Source organism: Apodemus sylvaticus, chromosome 6, assembly GCF_947179515.1.
Source record: "Apodemus sylvaticus chromosome 6, mApoSyl1.1, whole genome shotgun sequence".
Taxonomy (NCBI): Eukaryota; Metazoa; Chordata; class Mammalia; order Rodentia; family Muridae; genus Apodemus; species Apodemus sylvaticus.
This window is the reverse complement of record NC_067477.1, coordinates 128,107,624-128,128,295: the sequence shown is the minus strand read 5'-3', so window position 1 is coordinate 128,128,295 and position 20,672 is coordinate 128,107,624. Positions and strand designations below refer to the sequence as shown.

The 20,672-nt window shown below is 43.0% G+C and overlaps 2 protein-coding genes across 6 annotated transcripts in view; one reads left to right on the top strand and one right to left on the bottom strand.

Annotated features, from left to right (window-relative positions):
- Positions 1-564: 564 nt before the first annotated feature.
- Morn2 (MORN repeat containing 2) lies at positions 565-7,657 on the bottom strand. Of its 2 annotated transcripts, none has more exons than XM_052186453.1 (4): positions 7,600-7,657; positions 3,341-3,447; positions 2,202-2,338; positions 565-785 (listed from the first exon to the last, which is right to left on the bottom strand). In XM_052186453.1, exons 3-4 carry the CDS (start codon positions 2,336-2,338, stop codon positions 683-685), a joined length of 240 nt encoding a protein of 79 aa, XP_052042413.1. In that variant the 5' UTR covers positions 3,341-3,447; positions 7,600-7,657; the 3' UTR covers positions 565-682. The 2 variants fall into 2 exon arrangements, with proteins under 2 accessions (XP_052042413.1, XP_052042412.1); XM_052186452.1 differs by lacking the exon at positions 7,600-7,657 and adding an exon at positions 5,477-5,530 and having other exon boundaries at positions 3,341-3,485.
- Positions 7,658-7,760: 103 nt separating this feature from the next.
- The window catches only part of Dhx57 (DExH-box helicase 57), a 50,072-nt gene continuing 37,160 nt past the window's right edge, over positions 7,761-20,672 (top strand). Inside the window, exons 1-5 of one of the 4 annotated variants that reach the window (XM_052186448.1) lie at positions 7,761-7,881; positions 14,428-14,657; positions 17,659-17,817; positions 19,375-19,560; positions 19,799-20,637. In XM_052186448.1, the coding sequence (XP_052042408.1) occupies positions 14,434-14,657; positions 17,659-17,817; positions 19,375-19,560; positions 19,799-20,637 (1,408 nt within the window). In that variant the 5' untranslated portion in view covers positions 7,761-7,881; positions 14,428-14,433. The other 3 variants (XM_052186449.1, XM_052186451.1, XM_052186450.1) reach the window with 3 other exon arrangements.

Here is a 20,672-nt window from a genome sequence, read left to right as displayed (position 1 = left end):
ACTCGGTAGGAAGAAATGGGTATCTTTGTGAGTTTGAGGCCAGCCCAGTCTACATGGTGAATTTTAGGCCAGCCATGGCTATACAGTAAGACCGTGTCTCAAAAAAAAAAAAAAAAAAAAAAAAAATAGGTGAAAAGGACTTTTTTTTTCTTTTTCAAGATGTGTAGTCATGGCTGTCCTAGAACTCAGGAGATCTGCCTGTCTCTTCTGCATGCTGGGATTAAAAGCATGTACTACCACCACCTGGCCCAAAAAAGACATTTTGTTTTGTTTTTTTGAGACAGGGTTTCTCTGTGTAGCCCTGGCTGTCCTGGAACTCACTCTGTAGATCAGGCTGGCCTCGAACTCAGAAATCCGCCTGCCTCTGCCTCCCAAGTGCTGGGATTAAAGGCGTGTGCCACCACAACCCAGCCAAAAAAAAGACATTCTAATATCAACTTCTGCCTTCCACATGCACCTGCATGAACAAATGCACACACACACACACATCTACATGCATACAAGCACACATGCACATAAGCACACATGAGCACACACACATACATATACATACTCCAAAAGGCATAAGTGCATGACAGCTTTATTGAACTTACAGAGGAGGGCAGGCCACTTTAGCTGAAGGTGCAGGTACTTTGCCTAAGGGGAGTTGCCGTGGCCACATCTCAGCATTAAGGCAGCAGGTCTACATGTAGAGCTTCAGTTTCAGGCCGGGAGCCGCTGTGAAGTGGAAGTTCCCACTCCACTGCAGGCCTTCGATGTCGGTGTACTCTCCCTCACCTTCTACCCTGCAAATGTGAGATGTGCTCTTGCTCGTTAATGAGCACTGGTCAGTCCCAGCCCAAACACAGCCTCTGTAGACTGCTGTGCTGCGCCTCTGTCTAAGACATTTACCTCCCCACTGCCAGTTCCTATTGAACACCAGTGTGCTGCTTTTATACACTAGGAAAACACACTATTTCAAACAAACACTATCTATATGCAGATATTGGTGCTAATGAATTCAGCATCAAAAAAACTTAACTTTATATAAAACCAAGCAATCGGCTAAAACTTGAAAACTGTGTATTGGTTATCTGGCTCGACTTAAACATTCATTTACTTAATAAATATTTCTTGGTCATCAGCTCCATTTGAGGTCTGTGCTTGGGTAGTGTTCCTTTGCTCCCACTGAAATGGTGAAAACATGTTCATATATGAATAGCCTCTACCCCCTTTCCTCCCTTTATTAATATAAGTGAAAGTAGTTTATGTGTCCTTGTTACAAAAATGGAGTCCTAGAAATGTGCCACACTGACTTCATAACAATTACGTAGCATTTTCATTTCTAGATTGTGAAAGGAATATTTATAAATAAATTTATTTTCTTTATGAGACAGGGTCTCCTGTAGTCCGTGTAGCCAGGGGTGCCATTGAACTCTGAGCCTCCCGCCCTTAACTCTCAGGTGTTAGCATTACAGGCATGAGCTGCCTGCTGGGGTTTGAACTAAGGCTTTGTGCACACTAGACAAGCACTCTATTAACTAAGCTGCATCCCCAGCCTCATAATGAACTTTGGGTGGCATGGTATGGAGTGAGATTAAACTTATAAAACAATGCTTATGCTTCATTTCACTTTTATTTTTTCTGCAATCATATGCTCAGAAAGGGCAATAGTAGGCACATTTCTAGGTTTAACATTATCTAATTTTGGTTATACATTAAAATTATCATAATAAAATATTCATACACATCAGATCAAAATGAAGTGAATCATTATTAAATTAACCACAGGAGTTATTTTAGGTGAAAATTCTTGAGCAAATTTGTTCAAGAATCACATATTTTTCCACTCACCCTACACTAACAGAGACCACAGAGGCTGAGGTAGAAGTTTAATAATCAGCCAGGCATGGTGGTATATGCCTTTAATTCTAGCACTGGGAAGGCAGGAGCAGGTGGATTTCTGAGTTCAAGGCCAGCCCAATCTACACAGCGAGTTCTGGGACAGCTAGGACTACACAGAGAAAGTCTAATCATCTTTTCCAAAAATGTTATTGCACTTTGGACAGCTATGGTTACAGCCTCCCCTCTTACATTCCTCAGCTATTTATGGAGATCAAATAAGTCCCAAATACTAGTTAGCACTAATTAAATCACTACTTAACAAGCATAACTGAAGAGAATCTTTAAGAATTGTAATTATTCTTAAAATGTAAGGTTACCTATTTTCATTGAAATTTCCAGTGTACTTTGCCCCAGTTGGGAATGTGTAAGTCCCCAGTCCATGAAACATGTTGTCCTTAAACTGTCCTTCGTACACAGCTCCCGAGAAATGTTCAAGTCTTCCAAAGCCATTCATCTGGTTGTAAGAAAGAAAATGCTTAGAACCCAGCCTACACTATACACACACGAGCTTGTCAGTAACACCTCCATGAACTTTGTATCACTTCTTGTTCCCACAAAGAGCAGACATTTCTACCGTTATCCGCCCCCCACCCCACTCCTGTCTTTCTGTACTCAAATGCTCTGGATCTGGGGTAGCTGAACATATGAAGGCCAAGCTGATGATAATTAGGGTCCTCGAGACACCAAAGTTCATCAGAAGTCTTAAAAAGCAACTGACGAGTCACTTCAGAAACATTACACAGTCGTTACAAATGTGAATTTGGCTACACCGATGGCTCAGTGGAAAGTGTCTACTGTATAACATGAGGGCCAGAGTTTAGAGTAAAGGCTGGTGTGAGTGAGTCTGACTAGGTCTGGTGGGTAAGAGTGCATGCTCTCAAGCCTCACAACCTAAGGTCGATCCCAGAGATTCCTGTGGTGGACAGAGAGAACCTTCTTATGTGTGCATGACATTCACACCTAAATAGATATGATGGCTTCTTAAGTGTGAATCTGTATTCAAGTAGACCTAGGTACACATTCCCACTTTATCCCCACCATCTGTAAAGGAACCTGAGTCTGATTTATCTCATCTATAAAAAGGAGTTTTAATGGTTTCTTTCTCATGAGGTTGTCAAGAAGATTAAATGGGAAAAAATTAATGTTTTGTCTTTACTCAATGAATAGAAGCTGAGACAGATAATAATATTAGTTCTATTCATGAGATTAACATTGTGTGTAGAATAATAGACACTAAAAACATTTATCTTCCTCACAGAATCTAGTTTGAACACAAGTTTTGCAACATAGCCCAGGAACCGAATCCTCCTGCCTCAGCCTCCTGCATAATGAAATTACAACTCTGAGTCAGTAAGCGAGCTTTACTAAGTGCACTTTGACTGGGAATGGAATGCCTGGAGTCATTTAATCCACAGGGTTATTTACCCACTACAAGAATTAAGGATGATAAAGATACCTTGTCATCTTTCCAGCTTCCTGTGTAGACAATCCCGTTAGGCGTGGTGTGGATGCCTGTCCCGTTTCTCTCACAGATCCCAGAGGCAGTTCTTGTGCAGTCACCATCTAGTAGGGAAGGAAGCCTTGAGCTCTGACCTGGAGCTCTGAAACGAGGGGCGTGAGCTAGGCGGGTGTGACAGTTATGCTGAAGCCAGATCACAACTGCCCGCAACCCAAGTGTGGGCTTTGGGTGGCCTTTTCTTTTCTGGCTTTCTAGGACTAAAACTAAGAGTCAGAGTGGATTTTTAAGAGTGGTTTTTAAGGTATTCTATCTAGATATAACAGTTTTGACTTAAATGTCTATCCATCTGTTAGGATGTCTGTTATTTGAGTGGGATAATATACCAATAAAAGTGGATATTAGCCCCCCCCCAAAAAAAGTCCAGAATGTACAGGATACAGTCCACAGAGTTCAAAAAGGTTAACAAGCCAAAGGGCCCCAGGTGACGACATCTCAATCCCACTTAGGAGGGAGAAATCAATCACAGGAGGGGGGAGGGAGGGACCTGGGTGGGAAAAGGGTCAGGAAGGGGAAGAGGGGAGCATGATCAGATATTGGGTGGAATGAACAGGACTCAAGCCCTGAGGGCCAACAGAAAGAATGGAAACAGGCAACCTCAGGAGGTAGGAGGTGTGGGGGGAACCCTCCAGAATGTACCAGAAACGGGGGAGATGAGAGACTCTCAGAACTCAGAGGGAGGGGCCTTAGATGAAATGCCCTACAGTGGGGAGAGGGAACTTGTAAAGCCCACCTCCAGGAAAAAAAAAAAAAAACAGACATCAAATGAGGGATGGGGTTGCCATCCCACAGTCAAAAACTCTGACCCCATTGTTCCTGTCTGAAAGAATTACAGGGACAAAAATGGAGAAGAGCCTGAGGAAAAGGAGGTCCAGTGACAGGCCCAAATTGGGATCTAGCTCAAGGGGAGGCCCCAAGGCCTGAACTATTACCAAGGCTATGGAGTGCTCACAAAAAGGGACCTATCACAACTGCCCTCCACAAAACTCCAACAAGCTGCTGAAAGAGTCAAATGCACCCTGTGGTTGTATTAAGGAAAAGCTGGAAGAAGCAGAGTAGGAGGGCAACCCCGTAGGAGGACCAGCAGTCTCAATTAACCTGGACCCCCCAAAATCTCTCAGACAGTGGATCACCAACCAGGCAGCACACACCAGCTGATATGAGGCCCCCAACACACATACAGCAGAGGACTGCCAGGTCTGGACTCAGTCAGGGAAGATGCACCTAACCCTCGAGAGACTGGCTGGCCCCAGGGAGTGGTGAAGTCTGTTGGGGGGGGCATCTTTGTCGAGATGGAGGGGGCACAGTCAGAGGGTGGACCAGGGTAGGACTGTAAAAAAAGATATAATTTAAAAAAAAAAAAAGAGCATTGATTTGGGAGGTTGTAGTTGATATGGGATGACTTTAGCTCGTCTTATTTTACCACTGGAAATATAATATATGGTTAAAATAGTTCATAGCTCAGAAAGTTGTTTTCCCTCTGTACTTTAGGGCAAGTTTTAGTAGAAAAAGATAATAGAAAGTTGGATTCAAGATGTAAAATCAGGTAGACATGGTTGAAGTTGAAGTGACTACTTTCATGAAAATATAAATGAGCTATTACTAGCATTATTGTCATTAGTGGGTTCTGCACAATGCCAGAAGCTCAGTCTTCCTGTGGTATATACTATTATAAATGCCAATTCAAAGACGCTTAGGTTTGTTTCTGATGCATATTTGTTGTTGTTATTGTTGTTGTTGTTTTTGTAGTTTGGTTGGGCTTTTGCAACACCATTGAGGAATTAATTGTATAATCTGAATCTGTGGATAATTTTCAGAGAAATAAGAAAGAAGAGGTATTAGGTATTTAAAATGGCACCTATAATTGTAGAAATAACAAATATAGGAATTTGGTTATAGTATTTTATAAGATAGCATTACTAGAAAGGAAAATATTATGATATTTCTAGGAAAAATTTTAAAACCAACTGAAGCATTTTCAAAATATTTAATCTTTCAATTAAATTTTCATAGAATCGAAAAAAGTTTTATAAAACAAATTTCCTATATGAAATGGTAATTAAAATGCATGCTTACCATATGTGTCTCCATTTGGAAATATAAATTTTATCTTATATACTTCTGATGATGCTTTAAGAGATTGAAGAAAATAAAGGTAAGTTTAAATAGTTTAATATCATGAGACCTACAACAAATGTGTTTTCAGCGGTATTCAGATAAATTCTCTTCACACAGACACACTGGCATTTCTACTGTCTGGTACAGAGTCCTGAGGAAATAAATTATCTTGCCTAGAGGACCTGTTTTTATTTATTTTGTAAGATTTTATTAGTGTAACTTTAACTGTTTTTAGGCAGACAGTGGCGGGTGCTTCAACAGCGCTTATCGGACCGAATCTGCTTACAGCGCCCACGCAGCCTCGTGTGCTCTTCTGGGAGCAAGCGCATCTTCTTTGCGTGGAAACAGAATACAGCAGTCATACTCTGGCATGGGGCTAAATTAACTCCGTCACTTCCTCTGCCCTTAGAAAAATGGCTTATACCTCAATTTCTCATTCTTACTTTTGATTAAAAGCATGAACCTACGTACACCGTGCAGGCTAGTGTCTAATTCTGTAGATACTCCTTAGCTCAGATATGGCCTCTCACAAAGTCTTTCTGATTTCTTCTCATCTCATTTCTTCTTCATATCAACTCCTCTAGTCCCAGGACTCAGGGTCTTATTAAAACAATTCCTATGTGTTTGTTCCCTATCACAGTCACCTACACTAAAACAGGGACCATAGATCAGTTAAATCTCCTCCCACCTCCGGACTCAGTATTGAGTACTAACAAAATGCTTATCTAGGGAACGAATGGCCCTTGAGACACAATCATTAAACGCCTACTAAGCAGGGCACTACTAAACACAACTGATCCTGGAGAAAGTCCTCAACCGCTCTTCAAATTTCCACATTTGGTGTGTACAGTCTTATACGGTTTTATCTTGGGGAAATTTTTTTCCTTTTTTGTTTTCAGTAATGTTTTTTGGTTGATACTCTAGCGAGAGTAATCCTTTGAACACTACTGAAAGGAAATCCTATCTAAACGAGTGCACTTCTTGAACAGAGCTGTCACACCAGCGTTTGGGCCTTCTGCTGAAAAAAGTAGAAAGAAGTCTGAAATGCCTTTTGCGCCCTCTAGTGTTACAAACGTGGGACAGCGCTGCATCATGTGAATGTAAAATATTTTTTACCTGCTGCATGATATGCATTGGTAGCTTTATCAAAGATGGTTTCAATATTACTTAGGATATTTTCTTTACAGGTGATTTAAAATCTAATTATATACATGTATATGTATGTGTGTATGTATATGCATATACTTATATACCTGTATATATATTGTGCCGGTACCCTAATGGTCACAGATCTGTGCTGTTTTCTTTTTTTTTTTTTTTCTTTTTTCTTTTTGGCTTTTTGGATTTGATTTTTTCGAGACAGGGTTTCTCTGTATAGCCCTGGCTGTCCTGGAACTTACTCTGTAGATCAAGCTGGCCTCGAACTCAGAATTCTGCCTGCCTCTGCCTCCCAGAGTGCTGGGATTACAGGCGTGCGCCACCAACGCCCGGCTTTTTGCTGTTTTCTAGTTGTTTGGTGGTGTTTTTTTTTTTTTTGTTTTTAAGGCGAGTCTGGATGTCTACAATTTTGTTCAGATGACTACAGGACCTGGAAAAGCTGCTGTTCTTATTGATGCACAACGTACTGCTTTTGGGGGCGGGGAAGCACCCCAGTTTACCATGTCGAGTTGTCATTGTACAGAAATCAGCAGCCATATTAGCCTAGAAGCATCAAGCTTAATTTCTTTTCCATTTGTACAGGGTTACTTCACTGTATTAAATAGGTAAAGAATTATCTGTGCGAGTTGGATTACAGAAACTAATTCTAAATAAAGGGGCGACATTTCCACATTCAACTCTCTGGATTATGTGAGTTCGCAGGAACCTCTGCCATTGCTCTGACACCTTAAAGCAAACAAATCCGGAGAGATTGGCACTGCAAACCAACGACAGACTCGGAGGCCCACGCCGTATCTCCGGACCCCCGGACGCCGGGCGGTCGGTGCCCCTCCACCCCAGTGTGGATGCTGCGGCTGGCTCCGGGTCCATCGGCTCCAGGGGAAGGCGCTCTTCCCTGGAAGCCTGGGCGGAAGCGCACTCACTTGATGGAGACGTGAAGGACAGGCTTTCGCGACTCTGCGACTCCCCTAGGCTCGCCAGCTCTGCAGGCTGGAGGGAGCTGGGCGCTAGGACAGAGCGGACCTGGGTTGCTGGGGCGACCGGCGACCTCTCACCCGGAAGCAAACATGCAAGGAGCCAATCGGAAGACGCCTGGGCGGGGCGGCTGCTGCGGGTGAGGTCCAGGAGGGAGGCCGAACCCAGCCCGGACCCTGACCCTGGGTGCCGCCTCCTGAGCTCCCGCGGCCAGCGACGCTACGAGCCAGGTACGGCCTGACGTGGCGTGTGCGGGGCCGCGCGGGTTCGGGGTTGCCAGGCCCGTCTGCCGCCTCCCCTCTCCAGTGATCATCACATCCGAGGACCATGCTGCCCCTATGATCCTGCCTGTCAGCCCAGGGCCAGTGAACCGGGACCAGCGGGATCCTGGGGACCCCGGGATCTGCAGTCGAGGTCGTCCACACCCGAGGCTCCGAGCAGGGTTGAATAGGAGGGGCACAGCCCCATTTCCTGTCTGTGGCTCGGTGACGACCCGAGGGGCTGTTTGGGGAGAGGGTTGGAGAAGATGAATGTTGAAGAAAGGAGCCTTGCATGACTAGGTATCTGAATGGATCTGGGTGATGTATAGTGGTCAGAGGTTTGCATGGGAGGCAAGCGGAGTGGGATCAGTTTTCATCACCTCAGCTTGATGATGCTGTCTGTACGTGGGAGCCAAACTTGGGTGTGAAACAAAGGATCCTTTTAGAGCCAAACTTAGATCCAGTGTCTATGGTAAAGATGAAATCTTCGCTGGCTAGACAGATAGTGGGATTCCTCCCTGTGGATTATACAACCTAATTTGTATTCTACAGAAAACGTCTGGGGAATGTGGTATTGGATGCCGCTATAGTCGGTAAATCTTGGTTCAAATTTTTGTGTGAAAATCCCAGCTCAAGTTGAAAATGTAACCTTTTCTGTGTTGGTGTGAGGCAACTTGTTTTAAATCAATACAGAATCTCCTTGCCTTTTTCCAACCATTTCTCAGTGTATGGGTGGTGAGATATTTGATGTGTGAATGTTTTCCTCTCTTCCTACATTAAAAACAAAACAAAACAAGACCCGGTATGCAGCTGGGCGTGGTAGGGCACGCCTTTGGAAACAGAGGCAGACGGATCTCTGTAAGTGTGAAGCCAACCGGGTCTGCAAAGCGAGTTCCAAGACAGCCAGTGCTATTACACAGAGAAACCCTGTCTGGAAAGATGTTGAGGTGGAGGGCGGGGGAAGGAAAGGATGGGGAGAGGGGAGGGGAGGGAGGTACAATTATTGATGCATAGCATCAGAAAGTTCAGTTTGGGCCATTCCTTCAGGCACATGTTAATCATTAGCCAGCGGTGGTGGTGCACGCCTGTAATCCCAGCACTCTGGGAGGCAGAGGCAGGCTGATTTCTGAGTTCGAGGCCAGCCTGGTCTACAGAGTGAGTTCCAGGACAGCCAGGGCTATACAGAGAAACCCTGCCTCGAAAAAACCAAATCCAAAAAACATGTTAATCATTTAATGTCATTATGGTTTTGTGAGTGTATGTATATACTGCTGTCCTTTACAGAACTTGTAGTTTGGATTTACGATGTTCTTACCTAGTGGAGATCTGGGGTCAGAGAGCAGTAGAAATAATTGAGGGGGTGTTGTGGTTTATTTGTTTGTTTGTTTTTGTTTTCTAAGACAGAATTTCTCTATGTAGCCCTGGCTGGCTTGGAACTCACTCTGTAGACCAGGTTGGCTTCCAAATCACAGATCTACTGCTTCTAAAGGCATGTGCCACCACTGCCTGGCAAGCTTTAAAGTTTAAATTGAAAGAGGACATTATTTGCATTTTGTTTGGTTTCTATATGGTGTTTGGCCATTTGGGGGGGTTGGGGGGAGCCTACTCACCAAGGAAAAGCTGTCCTTCCAGAGCTAGCTAATGAACAGCTCACAAGGTGATGAGACTTCACAAGTAGCCTCTCTGACATTTCTTGAAGACCAGTCTCACAGTAAATTTCTCCCATTCATATGAAAACTAACCAGTCTTGGATTCAAATCCCAAACCACGCCCTTATCCACCATTCACACAGCAATGAATACCGAAGTCACCCAAAGCAAAGAATCAGTTATCCAAATATTTGTTGAAATCTTTACTTAAACACACACACAGCATTCCACCAAAGCCAGATTACCCTATTAAGTATAAATTTTCTGCTCCATTTACATGAACCAGAAGCAGCACTTACTTCTGAGGAGCTAGCATTCTATCCCAGAGTCTCCCTGACAACAGACTGACACTTCATCCCACCCCTCATAGCCGGCTGCGGAGTTTCAATGAAAACACCTTATGTCTTCCTCCCGAAGTTTTGAAGTCACTGCATTTCAGTTTCCTAATTGAAACTATAATTCCCTTCGTGTGGCTCTCATCTCATCCCAACACCCGCCCTGGGCGCTAACTGATGCTCTGAGCCTTAACCCTTTGGGTCTGTCATTGCTGCTGCTTGAGTGTTCTCTTCACAAGTATTTCATGGCTAGCGCGCTCCATTTATCACACATCTACTCAGAGGTTATCTGGCGAGCTAGTCACCAACTACTCTGTAAACAGCCTTGTTCTCTTAAATAGTTTTTACATTTTTTGAAATTATAATTTCATCTCCCCTGCATCCTTTTCCTCCCTCCCCCCTCCTTTGTATTTCCCTTGCTTTCTCTTGTATTCATGGTCTCCTTTTATTGTTGTTACATGCATACGTGTGTGTGTTTGTGTGTGTGTGTGTGTGTGTATACACACACACACATGTATATATATTGTTGTTACATTCATACATGTATGTATGTGTGTATGTGTGTATATATATATATATATATATATATATATATTCCTAAATACATAAATACAACCTGCTCAGTCTATATAATGTTACTTGTATGTATATGATCTCAGAGCTGACCACTTGGTTTGAATAAACAGTTGAGGGCTCTTCCCCAAGGAAAACCATTCCTGCTATTCTCAGCATTCCCCAGCTGCATGCCAGTTCCTCATCTAGTTTTGAGGCTCCGTGAGCGTCCCCCTTTCTGTGTTAGCATTCCATTGGTGTCCTTGTTCAGGACTTATCTAGGCAGCCATATCGATGAGACTGCACAAGTAGCCTCTCTGACATTTCTTGGAGACGAGTCTCACAGTAAATTTCTGGTTCCTCTCACTCTTACAAGCCCATTGTAATGTCCCTGAACTATTCAGGAGTTGTGTTGTAGGTGGGCCAGTTGGGACTGGACACCACACAGTCTCTGTTCTCAGCATTTTGATCAGTTGTGGATTTCTGTAGTGGTCCTGTCTGTCGTAAAGAGAGGGTTCTTCGATGAGGGGTGAGAACTGATAGATTTCAGAGCTCAAAGTGACAGGAGGCAGAAAGGGACTGCAGTCTGACCCCAACAGGTAAAGCCATTCGTTTCAAACCTCAAAGACAGGCAGACACTCTTCCACAAGACAGGGCTGTCTGCCGGAGGAGAGGGAGGGAACACTTGGAGTTGAGAGAGAGGCTTGGCAGTGAGGAAGTTGATGCAGCTTCAGGGTCTACAAATGAACCTCTCCTTCCTGGAATTGTTGGCTCTCTGCAGTCAGCCTATCTTGGGGGACTGGCTGTCTCAGTAAATCATTTCCTTTCCGTGGCTGATTGATAATGGTTTGAACAAGGTTAGTTGTAACCTCATACACATTCTGTTCTTACAACCAAGGCACTCTATCAAAAACTACACTTAACCTGTGGCTATAAATATTTACAGTGTAGTTAGAAATTATATTAACTTAGTAAAAGACAATTGTAAGTTCTCCTCTAAGATCCATGACTTCAGTAGCCCAGCTTGGTTTTCAGTCCCAGGCATGATTTTCCCCTTTGTTGGTCAGGTTTTAATTCCAGTTAGAGAGCTGTTGGTTACCACCAAGGTGTGTATGCTACTGTTACCCCCTTCGGGTCATGGCACCAGGCTGGCTGTTTTGTTTCATAGATGTTAAGGCTGGGTAAGACTGTTGTTCATGTCCTTCTCTACAAAGCTTGCATGGCGCCATCTGGTGCCATGGGAGCAAGTCCCCAGGGAGGAGGCTTTCAGGCCAGATCCAGTTCAGGTCTTCTGGGCCTGTGTCTGAACGGTATGGTGGTATCATTACTTTACCTTCCACCTCTGGGGAACAACCATAAATTTGTTGCTATAGTTTGGATATTATTTGTCCCCTCAAAAAAAAAAAATCATGTTGAAATTGATTACCAGTGTTAGGAGTTGGATTCTTTAAGGGTGGTTAGGTAATTAAAAAAAAATTAATACCTCAAGGGAGAGAAACCAGTCTCACGAGATAGTTATTATAAAGCAAGGCTTTCCCTTGTGTTTTGACTCTTCCATAAGTTTTCTTTCTCTTCTCTGCCCTGCCAAGACCCAGTTCAAAGACTCTGATTGACATCTGCTCAGATAACCATGTGCTTTGTACTTCCTAGCCCTCAGAACTATGAGCCCAAATAAAGCTTTAGCCTTTATAAATTACTCAGTCTTAGGTATTCTATTACAGAGTCCTGATTATACACCTGTTTATTATCACCCATATCCTCTAGAAAGTAAGCTTCTTCACAAGGTATGAGTTTGTCTTAGCTGTTGAATCTTCAAGCTCTGACCCATACTCTTTCAATAAATATTTGTAGAATAGATAAATTAATGCATGAATCTTCACTCTTACATAAATTATTCATTAACCTCCATTCATTCCCCAGTACATGTTTAATTCCTGCTTTCTGCAAGATATTGCATATGTTAGAGATATACTAGCAATCAAAATAGACATGGTTGCTGCCTCTAAAGAGCTTTCTAGGTGTAGAAGAGGAAGACAAATTAACACTCAGTATGTATATAAAGCCATGAAGGATCTTGAAGAAAAAATACCAAGAGATCTAGTTTTAATTTCCATGTATTTGTGAGTTAACCAATTTTTACCTGCTCTTAATTTCTAATTTCATTTATTTTAGTAGCAGAGTATGTTTTGTATTATTTCTGTGTTCAGAAAATGTATTGAGGTAGCCAGGCATGGGGTCTGGAAAGGCAGAGGCATGAGGATCTCTGTAAGTTCAAGGATTAAGTTTAAGAACAGGCAAGGCTATGAAACCCTGTCTCCAAAAACCACCACCACCAACAACAACAACAACAAAAAGTAGTGAGGTTTGTTTTACAGGTTAACATATGGTTTATCCTAGACAACATTCCTTATGTAATTGAATAGCTACTTTGTTGTGGGATGCTATGTCTGTGAAGTCTGTGCAGGTACTTAGGACTTTCCAGCTAGGTGGTAGAGGCAAGCAGTTTTCTGAGTTTGAATTTGAGGCCAGCCTGGTCTGCAGAATGAATTCCAAGACAGCTAGTACTACACAGAGAAACCCTGTCTGGAAGGGAAAAAAAAAGAGGGAAAAAATGAAAGACTTCGCTCCTTAATGCTCCTGAGCTTGTTCTGCAATTATGGAAAGTGGGCATTGCTGTTACTGAGTTGTCTGTTTCCACATTTCTTATGGTTGTGGCTTTATGAATGTGGGTGTTTTACTGTTAGGTACACATCTGCCTGTGATTGTATATCATCCTTCTGAGTTGGCCCCTTTATTGTTATGATGTATCCTTTTTTAGCTAAAATAACATTTTAGTTATATTCTATTCTGTCTGATATTCATATAGCTAATCTACCTTTCCTTAGTTTCTGATTGTCACATAATATCTGGAACATAAATCCTCAAATATTTACCTCATCTTTTCCATTCTTTGGTTTGTATCTTTGGATTTATATGTTTTCCTTTAAAAAAAAAAACAAAAAACAAAAAACAAAAAACAAAAAAAACGCCTGACATCTTCTGACTGGATTGTTTATTCCATTCACACTTACTGTTGCTACTGACATAGTGGGAGTTACGTACATCATCACGGTTTAGTTGTTAACAATAGTCTTGTGTTTGTTCCTCTGTCCCTAGTTTACTCTGTGATGCTCTCCTTTGGAATTAACCATTAACTATTTCCTAGTGTATTTTAATGATCTCTTTAGAGCATCACTTCTCAACCAGTGGGTCAGGACCCCTACAGAGATCACATATCACATATTCTGCATATCAGATATTTACCTTATGATTCCTAACAATGGCAAATTATAGTTATGAAGTAGCAACAAAATAACTTTATGATTGGGGGCCAGCACAGCATGAGGAGCTGCTTTAGAAGTCAAGAACCACTGCTCTAGAATCTATTGTATCCATCTCTTTGTTTTGTTTTTTTGTGTAGCCTTTGCTATCCCGGAACTCACTCTGTAGACCAGGTTGGCCTCAAACTCACAGAGCCACCTGGGATTAAAGGCATATGTGCGTATAACTTCCCCCATATGCCTCTGTAGTGCCTTCCTGGTTAATAAATCTGGGGCTGGACAGGTAAGAACACTGGCTGCTCCTCCAGATTTCCTGAATTTAATTTCCAGTACTCTCAGGGGTCTCAGCCATCTGTAATGGGATCTGATGCCCTCTTCTGTCATGCAGCCATACAAGCAAATAGAGCACTCATATACATAAAATAAATAAATATTAAAAAATAAATGTGTCTCAGAGAAACTTATTAAATATTAGTTCTAAGGTACATGTATTTGTAAAAAAAAAGTGAAGCAATTTAGCCATTCTGCCCCTAACCTGGTCCATTTAAAATGTGTATGTTCTTTATTTCTTTAAAGTAGGCTTTATCCATAACTTTGATCAAAAAATGGCTACTAAATTTTTTGGTTTATGTTTTCTGTATTAAATTTTTTGTCTTTCAGGTGAAAATGAGTTCTTCAGTAAGAAGAAAAGGCAAGCCAGGCAAAGGGGATGGAAAGGGATCTTCTAGAGGAGGAAGAGGAGGCAAAGGTCACATGAATAAATCTCATGGGGGTGGAGGTGGTGGCGGCGGTGGCTGCGGCGGTGGCGGTGGCAGTAGAAAGGCCTCAAATAGAATTTGGGATGATGGCGATGACTTTTGTGTCTTCACTGAATCCAAGCGCCCGTCCAGGTCATTATGCATTCCCTTACATGTATGTTATTTATGTGTGTGTTTATATGTGGGTACTCTGATGTGCACGTGGAAGTCAAAGGACAACATGTAGGAGTTGAATTTCTTCTACCATGTGGGTCCCAGGGATCAAACTCAGCTAATCAGGCTTGGTGGCAGGCCCCTTCTCCCAGTGGGCCATGTTGTCAGCCCTTGGTGAGACCATTAGAATGTTAAGATACAGAAACTGTTTTAATTCCTCGTGTGTGGTACAACAAATGGCCAAGAAGAAGGTGGGGGTAAGTAGTTCCAGTCCGGTTATTGTTCTCATCTGAAATTCTGGCAGTCTCTTTCTTCACAACTTTTTAAAAGCATGGTGGTAAATAATAGGGTTTTTATTTTTATTTTTTAAGTAGGTTGAATTCTGGCATTTGCTACCTTGTGACACTGAAACTAGAAGTCATGTTACTATTGAATTAAATGTTTCTAGGAAAGTAAATACTAGAAGAGATAAAAGTGCAACAAAATTTAAAATCTTATGTGAACTCCATAGGTTGGTGTTAAAATTAAACAGCCCACAATGCAAGCTGCTCCTGTCTTTCTAGTTGATGGGTTTCCTCTGTCCAGCTGGATGAGCCGTCATCTGATGGCCTTGCACGTGGCGACTAGTAACAGATGGTGGCATCAACCTTCCTCAGCTCCAGCTTCTAATTAATGAATAGACAGAATGCTAGTAAGTCGAGTGGATGGTGACAAAGTAAATGTAGCTAGTGCATCTTATACAGAATAAATATAAACTTCCTATAAACGAAGGAACTATACTAAGTTGTATACGGGATTCTTAGAGGTAGAGAGACTTCTTCAGATAAACATATATATTCACAGGAATAGCGCATCTGAATATTGGTAAGGAAGGAATATAATTGGGTGCAGAGTTTGATGATATCATAGATCATCTGAACTTTTAGCCTAAGTCGATTCAACTGTATGCATTCAGAAAAGAAAAAGAGAAAGAGACTGTAAGTCATTAAACTGGCTACCAAATAAATTGCTGTAATGGATCTGATTGGAGGATTTAAATATATGTTCTTCATACATAATCACAAAAAAAAAAGCAGGTGTCCCACCAGAGAATCTACATGCTTTTCCTTCTTGAAAAAGAAAGGAAGGAAAGAAGGAGAGGGAGGGAGGTAGGAAGGAAGGAAGGAAAGGTTGAGTCATTGTGGACACTATTCAGAACAATATGTCTCAGTTAATGAAAAAGTAACTGCAGTTTCTCTGGAGGGTGGTAGATAAGGCTCTCACTCGAGCCTAGGCTGGCCTAGAACTCACAGCTTCTTTAGTCCCTCCATTTCTGCTGGGATTACAATCATGGGCCATCACACCCAGCTTGTTCACAGTAATTCCAAAGTATGTGTTTATCTTACCTGCTATCTTAAGACCTAACTTCTGAGTTAAATGCAGATCTTTTGTTTTTCAAAGTATATACATTATAGGTCTTAGAGTATCGCCTGTTCAAGTATTCATTAGATATCTACTGAGCACCTTTTATGTCCTGGGTAATGTTTTACAGTCTAGAATTGAGTAATAGGTAAATGTTGTACTTATCTTCATAAAAGATGTTTAAGATGGAAGGACCATAAGTGTATCACAGAGGCAGTAAGTGTTATGAAGCAAAATAAAAAATAGTACTATGTGAGGTAGGTATATAAAAAAATGGTAGAGTTGAGTTTCTGTCATGTGGAAATCCTCTAAAAAGGTTCATTTGAACAAAGACAAGAAGAGAAAGAGCCAGCCATGAGCCTCTGAGAGAACATCACTCAAGGCAGAGGGAAAGAGCATGTGTGAAGCCCTCAGTCGAGAGTACACTTAGAAGGCCTGGGGGAGGCCGGGGATTCAGGGGATAAGAGTAACTCATTGTGTTAGTCAGAGCAGAGCAGCGTGACTGCGCAGGGCCCTGCGACAGGAGAGGGAATCTGGCTAACATGGAGGCAGGTGTAGGACTCTCAGTCACTCTGGCCACAGTGGCCTCTCTTCAGCAAGTGCCTCTCTGACACTCAGAAGATTGGACCTTTCTCTTTGAGCCATTACAGCCCCGTGCCAGGTAAGTTGAGATAGAAGAGGATAAATGATGGAATGAGTCACTGGAGGATGTGAGGAGGTTGGGATAGAGTCTCCAAACAGAGGGGGGACTTTAAGATGAAAAATGGATCTGTGAAGAATGGATGTCATGGTGGACCACACCTGATATCCCACCACTTGGGAGGTGGAGGGAGGCTAGAGGATCCTCTGAGGATATCCATGGTTACAGAGCTAGTTGACCCCAGCCTGTGCTACATGAGATCCTGTCTTAAAAAAAAAAAAAAGAGCCAGCAATGGTGGCGCACGCCTTTAATCCCAGCACTTGGGAGGCAGAGGCAGGCGGATTTTTGAGTTCGAGGCCAGCCTGGTCTACAGAGTGAGTTCCAGGACAGCCAGGGCTACACAGGGAAATTCTGTCTCAAAAACAAAAAAAAAAAAGAAAAGAAAAGAAAGGAAAAAAAGGATGGGAAGGTAAAATATAGGGATATGTAAATAGTGGTCTGTGAGATAGGAACCTGTGAGCCCTCAAATTCCAGAGAAATGATAAGACAAATTGAGGTTGTGAGAATTTCTGTAAGACAGTGGCCCTTCAAAAGTGTACTGCTGCTGTGCAGTGGAGGCACACGCCTTCAGTACCAGCACTCGGGAGCAGAGGCAGGCGGATCTCTGAGTTTAAGGTCCATGGAGGGACACCAGGACTACACAAAGAAACCCAGTCTCCAAAAACAAGCATGTCCTTGTCAGAGAGTAGGCTGGGAACTCTCAAAACTAAAGGAGTCTGAGGAAACTGCCACTGGTAGCCAGGGAATGCTAGCAAATGCTGTAGGAACACTCTCTGTTTGATGTCATCTGCTGTCGGTGTGTGGTGTGTGCTGTGGGTATTTGGGAGCTCTGATAAGAGTATCAAAGTTGTGTTCATGAGCATGTGACTTTAATTCAGGCCCTGCGACAGTAACAAAAGCAAAGGAGAGACACGGCCTAAGTGGAAGCCCAAAGCCAAAGTGCCCCTCCAGACGCTGCACATGACATCAGAGAATCAGGAGAAGGTGAAAGCCCTCCTGAGGGACCTGCAGGAACAGGGTGCGGACGCGGGATCCGAGTAAAGTATCTTGTTTGAGTACATTTTATACTGAGGAGAACGCATTGGCAATGCCAATGGCTCTTCAGCTTTGGGTGCTATATGAGTGAAGAGCAGTGCTTCTCAACCTCCCTATCGCTGCGACCCGTTAACACAGCTCCTCGGGTTGTGGCGACCCCCCCAGCCATAAGATTATTTTTGTTGCTACTTCATAACCGTTACTTTGCTACTGTTGTGAATCATAAACATCTGATATGCGACCCCTGTGAGGGTCGTGACCTGCAGGTTGAGAACTGCTGGTATAGACCCTGTTGTGGCTATACAGTTAGTTGAAAATGAGGCAAGAAAAATACAAGAGCAGTTGTCCAGCCGGTTTTAGAGTGAGTGTACTTCGCTCGCACTGTCCTGAGCAGTGCCGTGGGTTGCCTCGGCTGGCTTTTGTCTCCAGCCCGTACTGATGTAAGATGCTAGTGCTTTACTGAAATTATTCCAACTAAAAGTGTATACTAACAAGTAGAAGCTTGTTCTAGGAGCAAATATAGAGGCAAGTCCTTGCTAATGCAGCCCTGCCTGGCCTCACACTCACTGCAGTCCTCCTGCCTCAGCTTTCCCACCCATCCCAAACCCCTAGCAAGATAAACATTTGTTTTTTTTTGTTTGTTTTTTTTTTTTTTTACTAATGTATATGGGTTTTTGTCTGTTGTATGTCTGGGCACCACTTGCTGCCTGGTACAGGAAGCGGCCAGAAGGGGTAAGCTCCTTTGGAACTGGAGTTAGAGACAGCCGTCAGCTGCCATTTGGGTGGTGGGAATTGAACCCAGGTCCTCTGAGAGAGCAGCCAGTGCTTTTAACCACTGAGCCATCTCTCCAGCTTCTAGATCAAGCTGCCCAAGTGCAATAGCTTCTTGGCTGCCCCCCCTCCACCTCTGCACTGTGCTTCACTCCTCTGTTACGCTGTCAGTTGAAGAGGTTCATTCATTTTTATGTTTGCTAGAAATCATGAGTCATTGGCTATGCTCTACCCTCAGCAATACATAAATGAATCCTTTGATAGAATTAGTAGCCAGTCAGGAATAGCAAATATTCTTCTGTCCTCTACAAACTTGTTTGTCTCAGACTTCCGAAGAGGAGGTAATACAGTAAATATAAGTGAGAGAGACAGGGATAGTACCTAAAATAAAAGAGCGACCTTTGTGGCTAAGAGTGCAGGTTCTGGGCTTAGCCTAGGGTAAGAAGCTTACTGCTCCTTTCTGTGTAACCTTAGTTACTAATCCTCTCTGAGGCTCAATTGATCATTTGAAAAATGGGAATTTCAGTAAGATAGAGCAGGGTTATTGAGAAGCTAAAAAGAATTGTTTCTATAGATAACTTTACCTGGGACCTGAATGGCATGTAGGTACCTATGAAACTTCATTTCCCAAGACAGAAACTAACCGTTGACTATAAGACGAAACCAGCAACTGAAGGGCAGGGTCCCAAGTCCTTGGCTCTTTGATTAAATGTTTAGACCCTTGATTAATTGTTCTCTGCAATAAGTAGACATTAACACCCAGTACTTGAAAATGTCCCCTTCCCTAGAAGAGGCACCTCTGGGGAGGAGGAAGACGACGAGACGGAGCGTGCTGAGGAGCAGTGCTGGCCAGCTGGGCAGGAGCCTATCTTCCTTCCTGATTCCAGTCCTTGGGAATATATAGGCCCAGAAGAAGTGGAGCCTCCTATTCCAGAATTTGCAGTCTCGCCATTGGCAGTGCAAAAACTTTCCAGGTGATCACTTTGTCACTTAAAGAAGTCATGGCAGCTAAGCCTGTTCTCGTCATGACAGTGCCAGTAGGGCCCAGTATGCCGACAACTCTGTCTTCTAAAATGGAGGGATTAGTAATATCAGGGGTGCTTTTTAGCAATTCAGAATGTAGCTGTCCACACTTATAACTCCATATGTGTATTTAGGTCAGTGGTGTGAAGACTTTTACACAGCATCTCTGTCACATTTTGCCCTTGGCAGGTATGGCTTCCACACTGAGCACTGTCAGCTGGCCCTGAGGATCTGTGATGGAGACTTAGGGGCGGCACTGGAGCATCTTCTCCACCAGTGTTTCTCGGAGATGTTTGGAGAGAGGATGGCGCTCTCCGAGGCAGCTGTTTATGTCAGCCTGAGTGAGTGTGTGGAGCAGAGACAGGAAGAGGCGCTTGCTCTCAAGTCCATCTGTGGAGAAAAATTTATAGAAAGGATTCAGAACAGAGTCTGGACCATTGGGTTGGAACTGGAATATTTGACAAACAAATTCTGCAAGTCTAAGCAAAAGGAGAGGAGCAAAAATGCACGGGACACTTCACCTGAGACCTGTAAATTTTACCTCAAAGGAAATTGTAAATTTGGATCAAAATGCAAATTCAAACATGAAGTGCCCCCACATCAAATCATTGGGAGAGCAGAGAGAAACGTAGATGACTCTCATCTTGATGCTGATGACGACACGAGTTTTGTGTATGAGCTTCAGATACGCTTTTCTAAAGACCACAAATACCCCTACCAAGCTCCCTTGGTGGCATTCTGTTCCACCAATGAGAACCTACCTCTGGCTTGTCGTTTACATATTTCTGAGTTCCTTTATGGCAAGGCCTTGGAATTTGCAAAAACTTCAGAACCTGTTGTATATTCTTTGATAACCCTTTTAGAGGAAGAGTCTGAGATTGTCAAGTTACTAACGCACACTCAACATAAGTATAGTGTTCCTCCTGTGGCCGTCCCTCCAGGACCTTCCGAGACCAGGATAAGTAAACCTGCTTACCGCAGGCCAGTCATCCCGAGTAACACTTTCCTTTCTAATCAAATGCTAGAAGGTACGTAAAATAATTGATTTTAGGTACAGGATGGA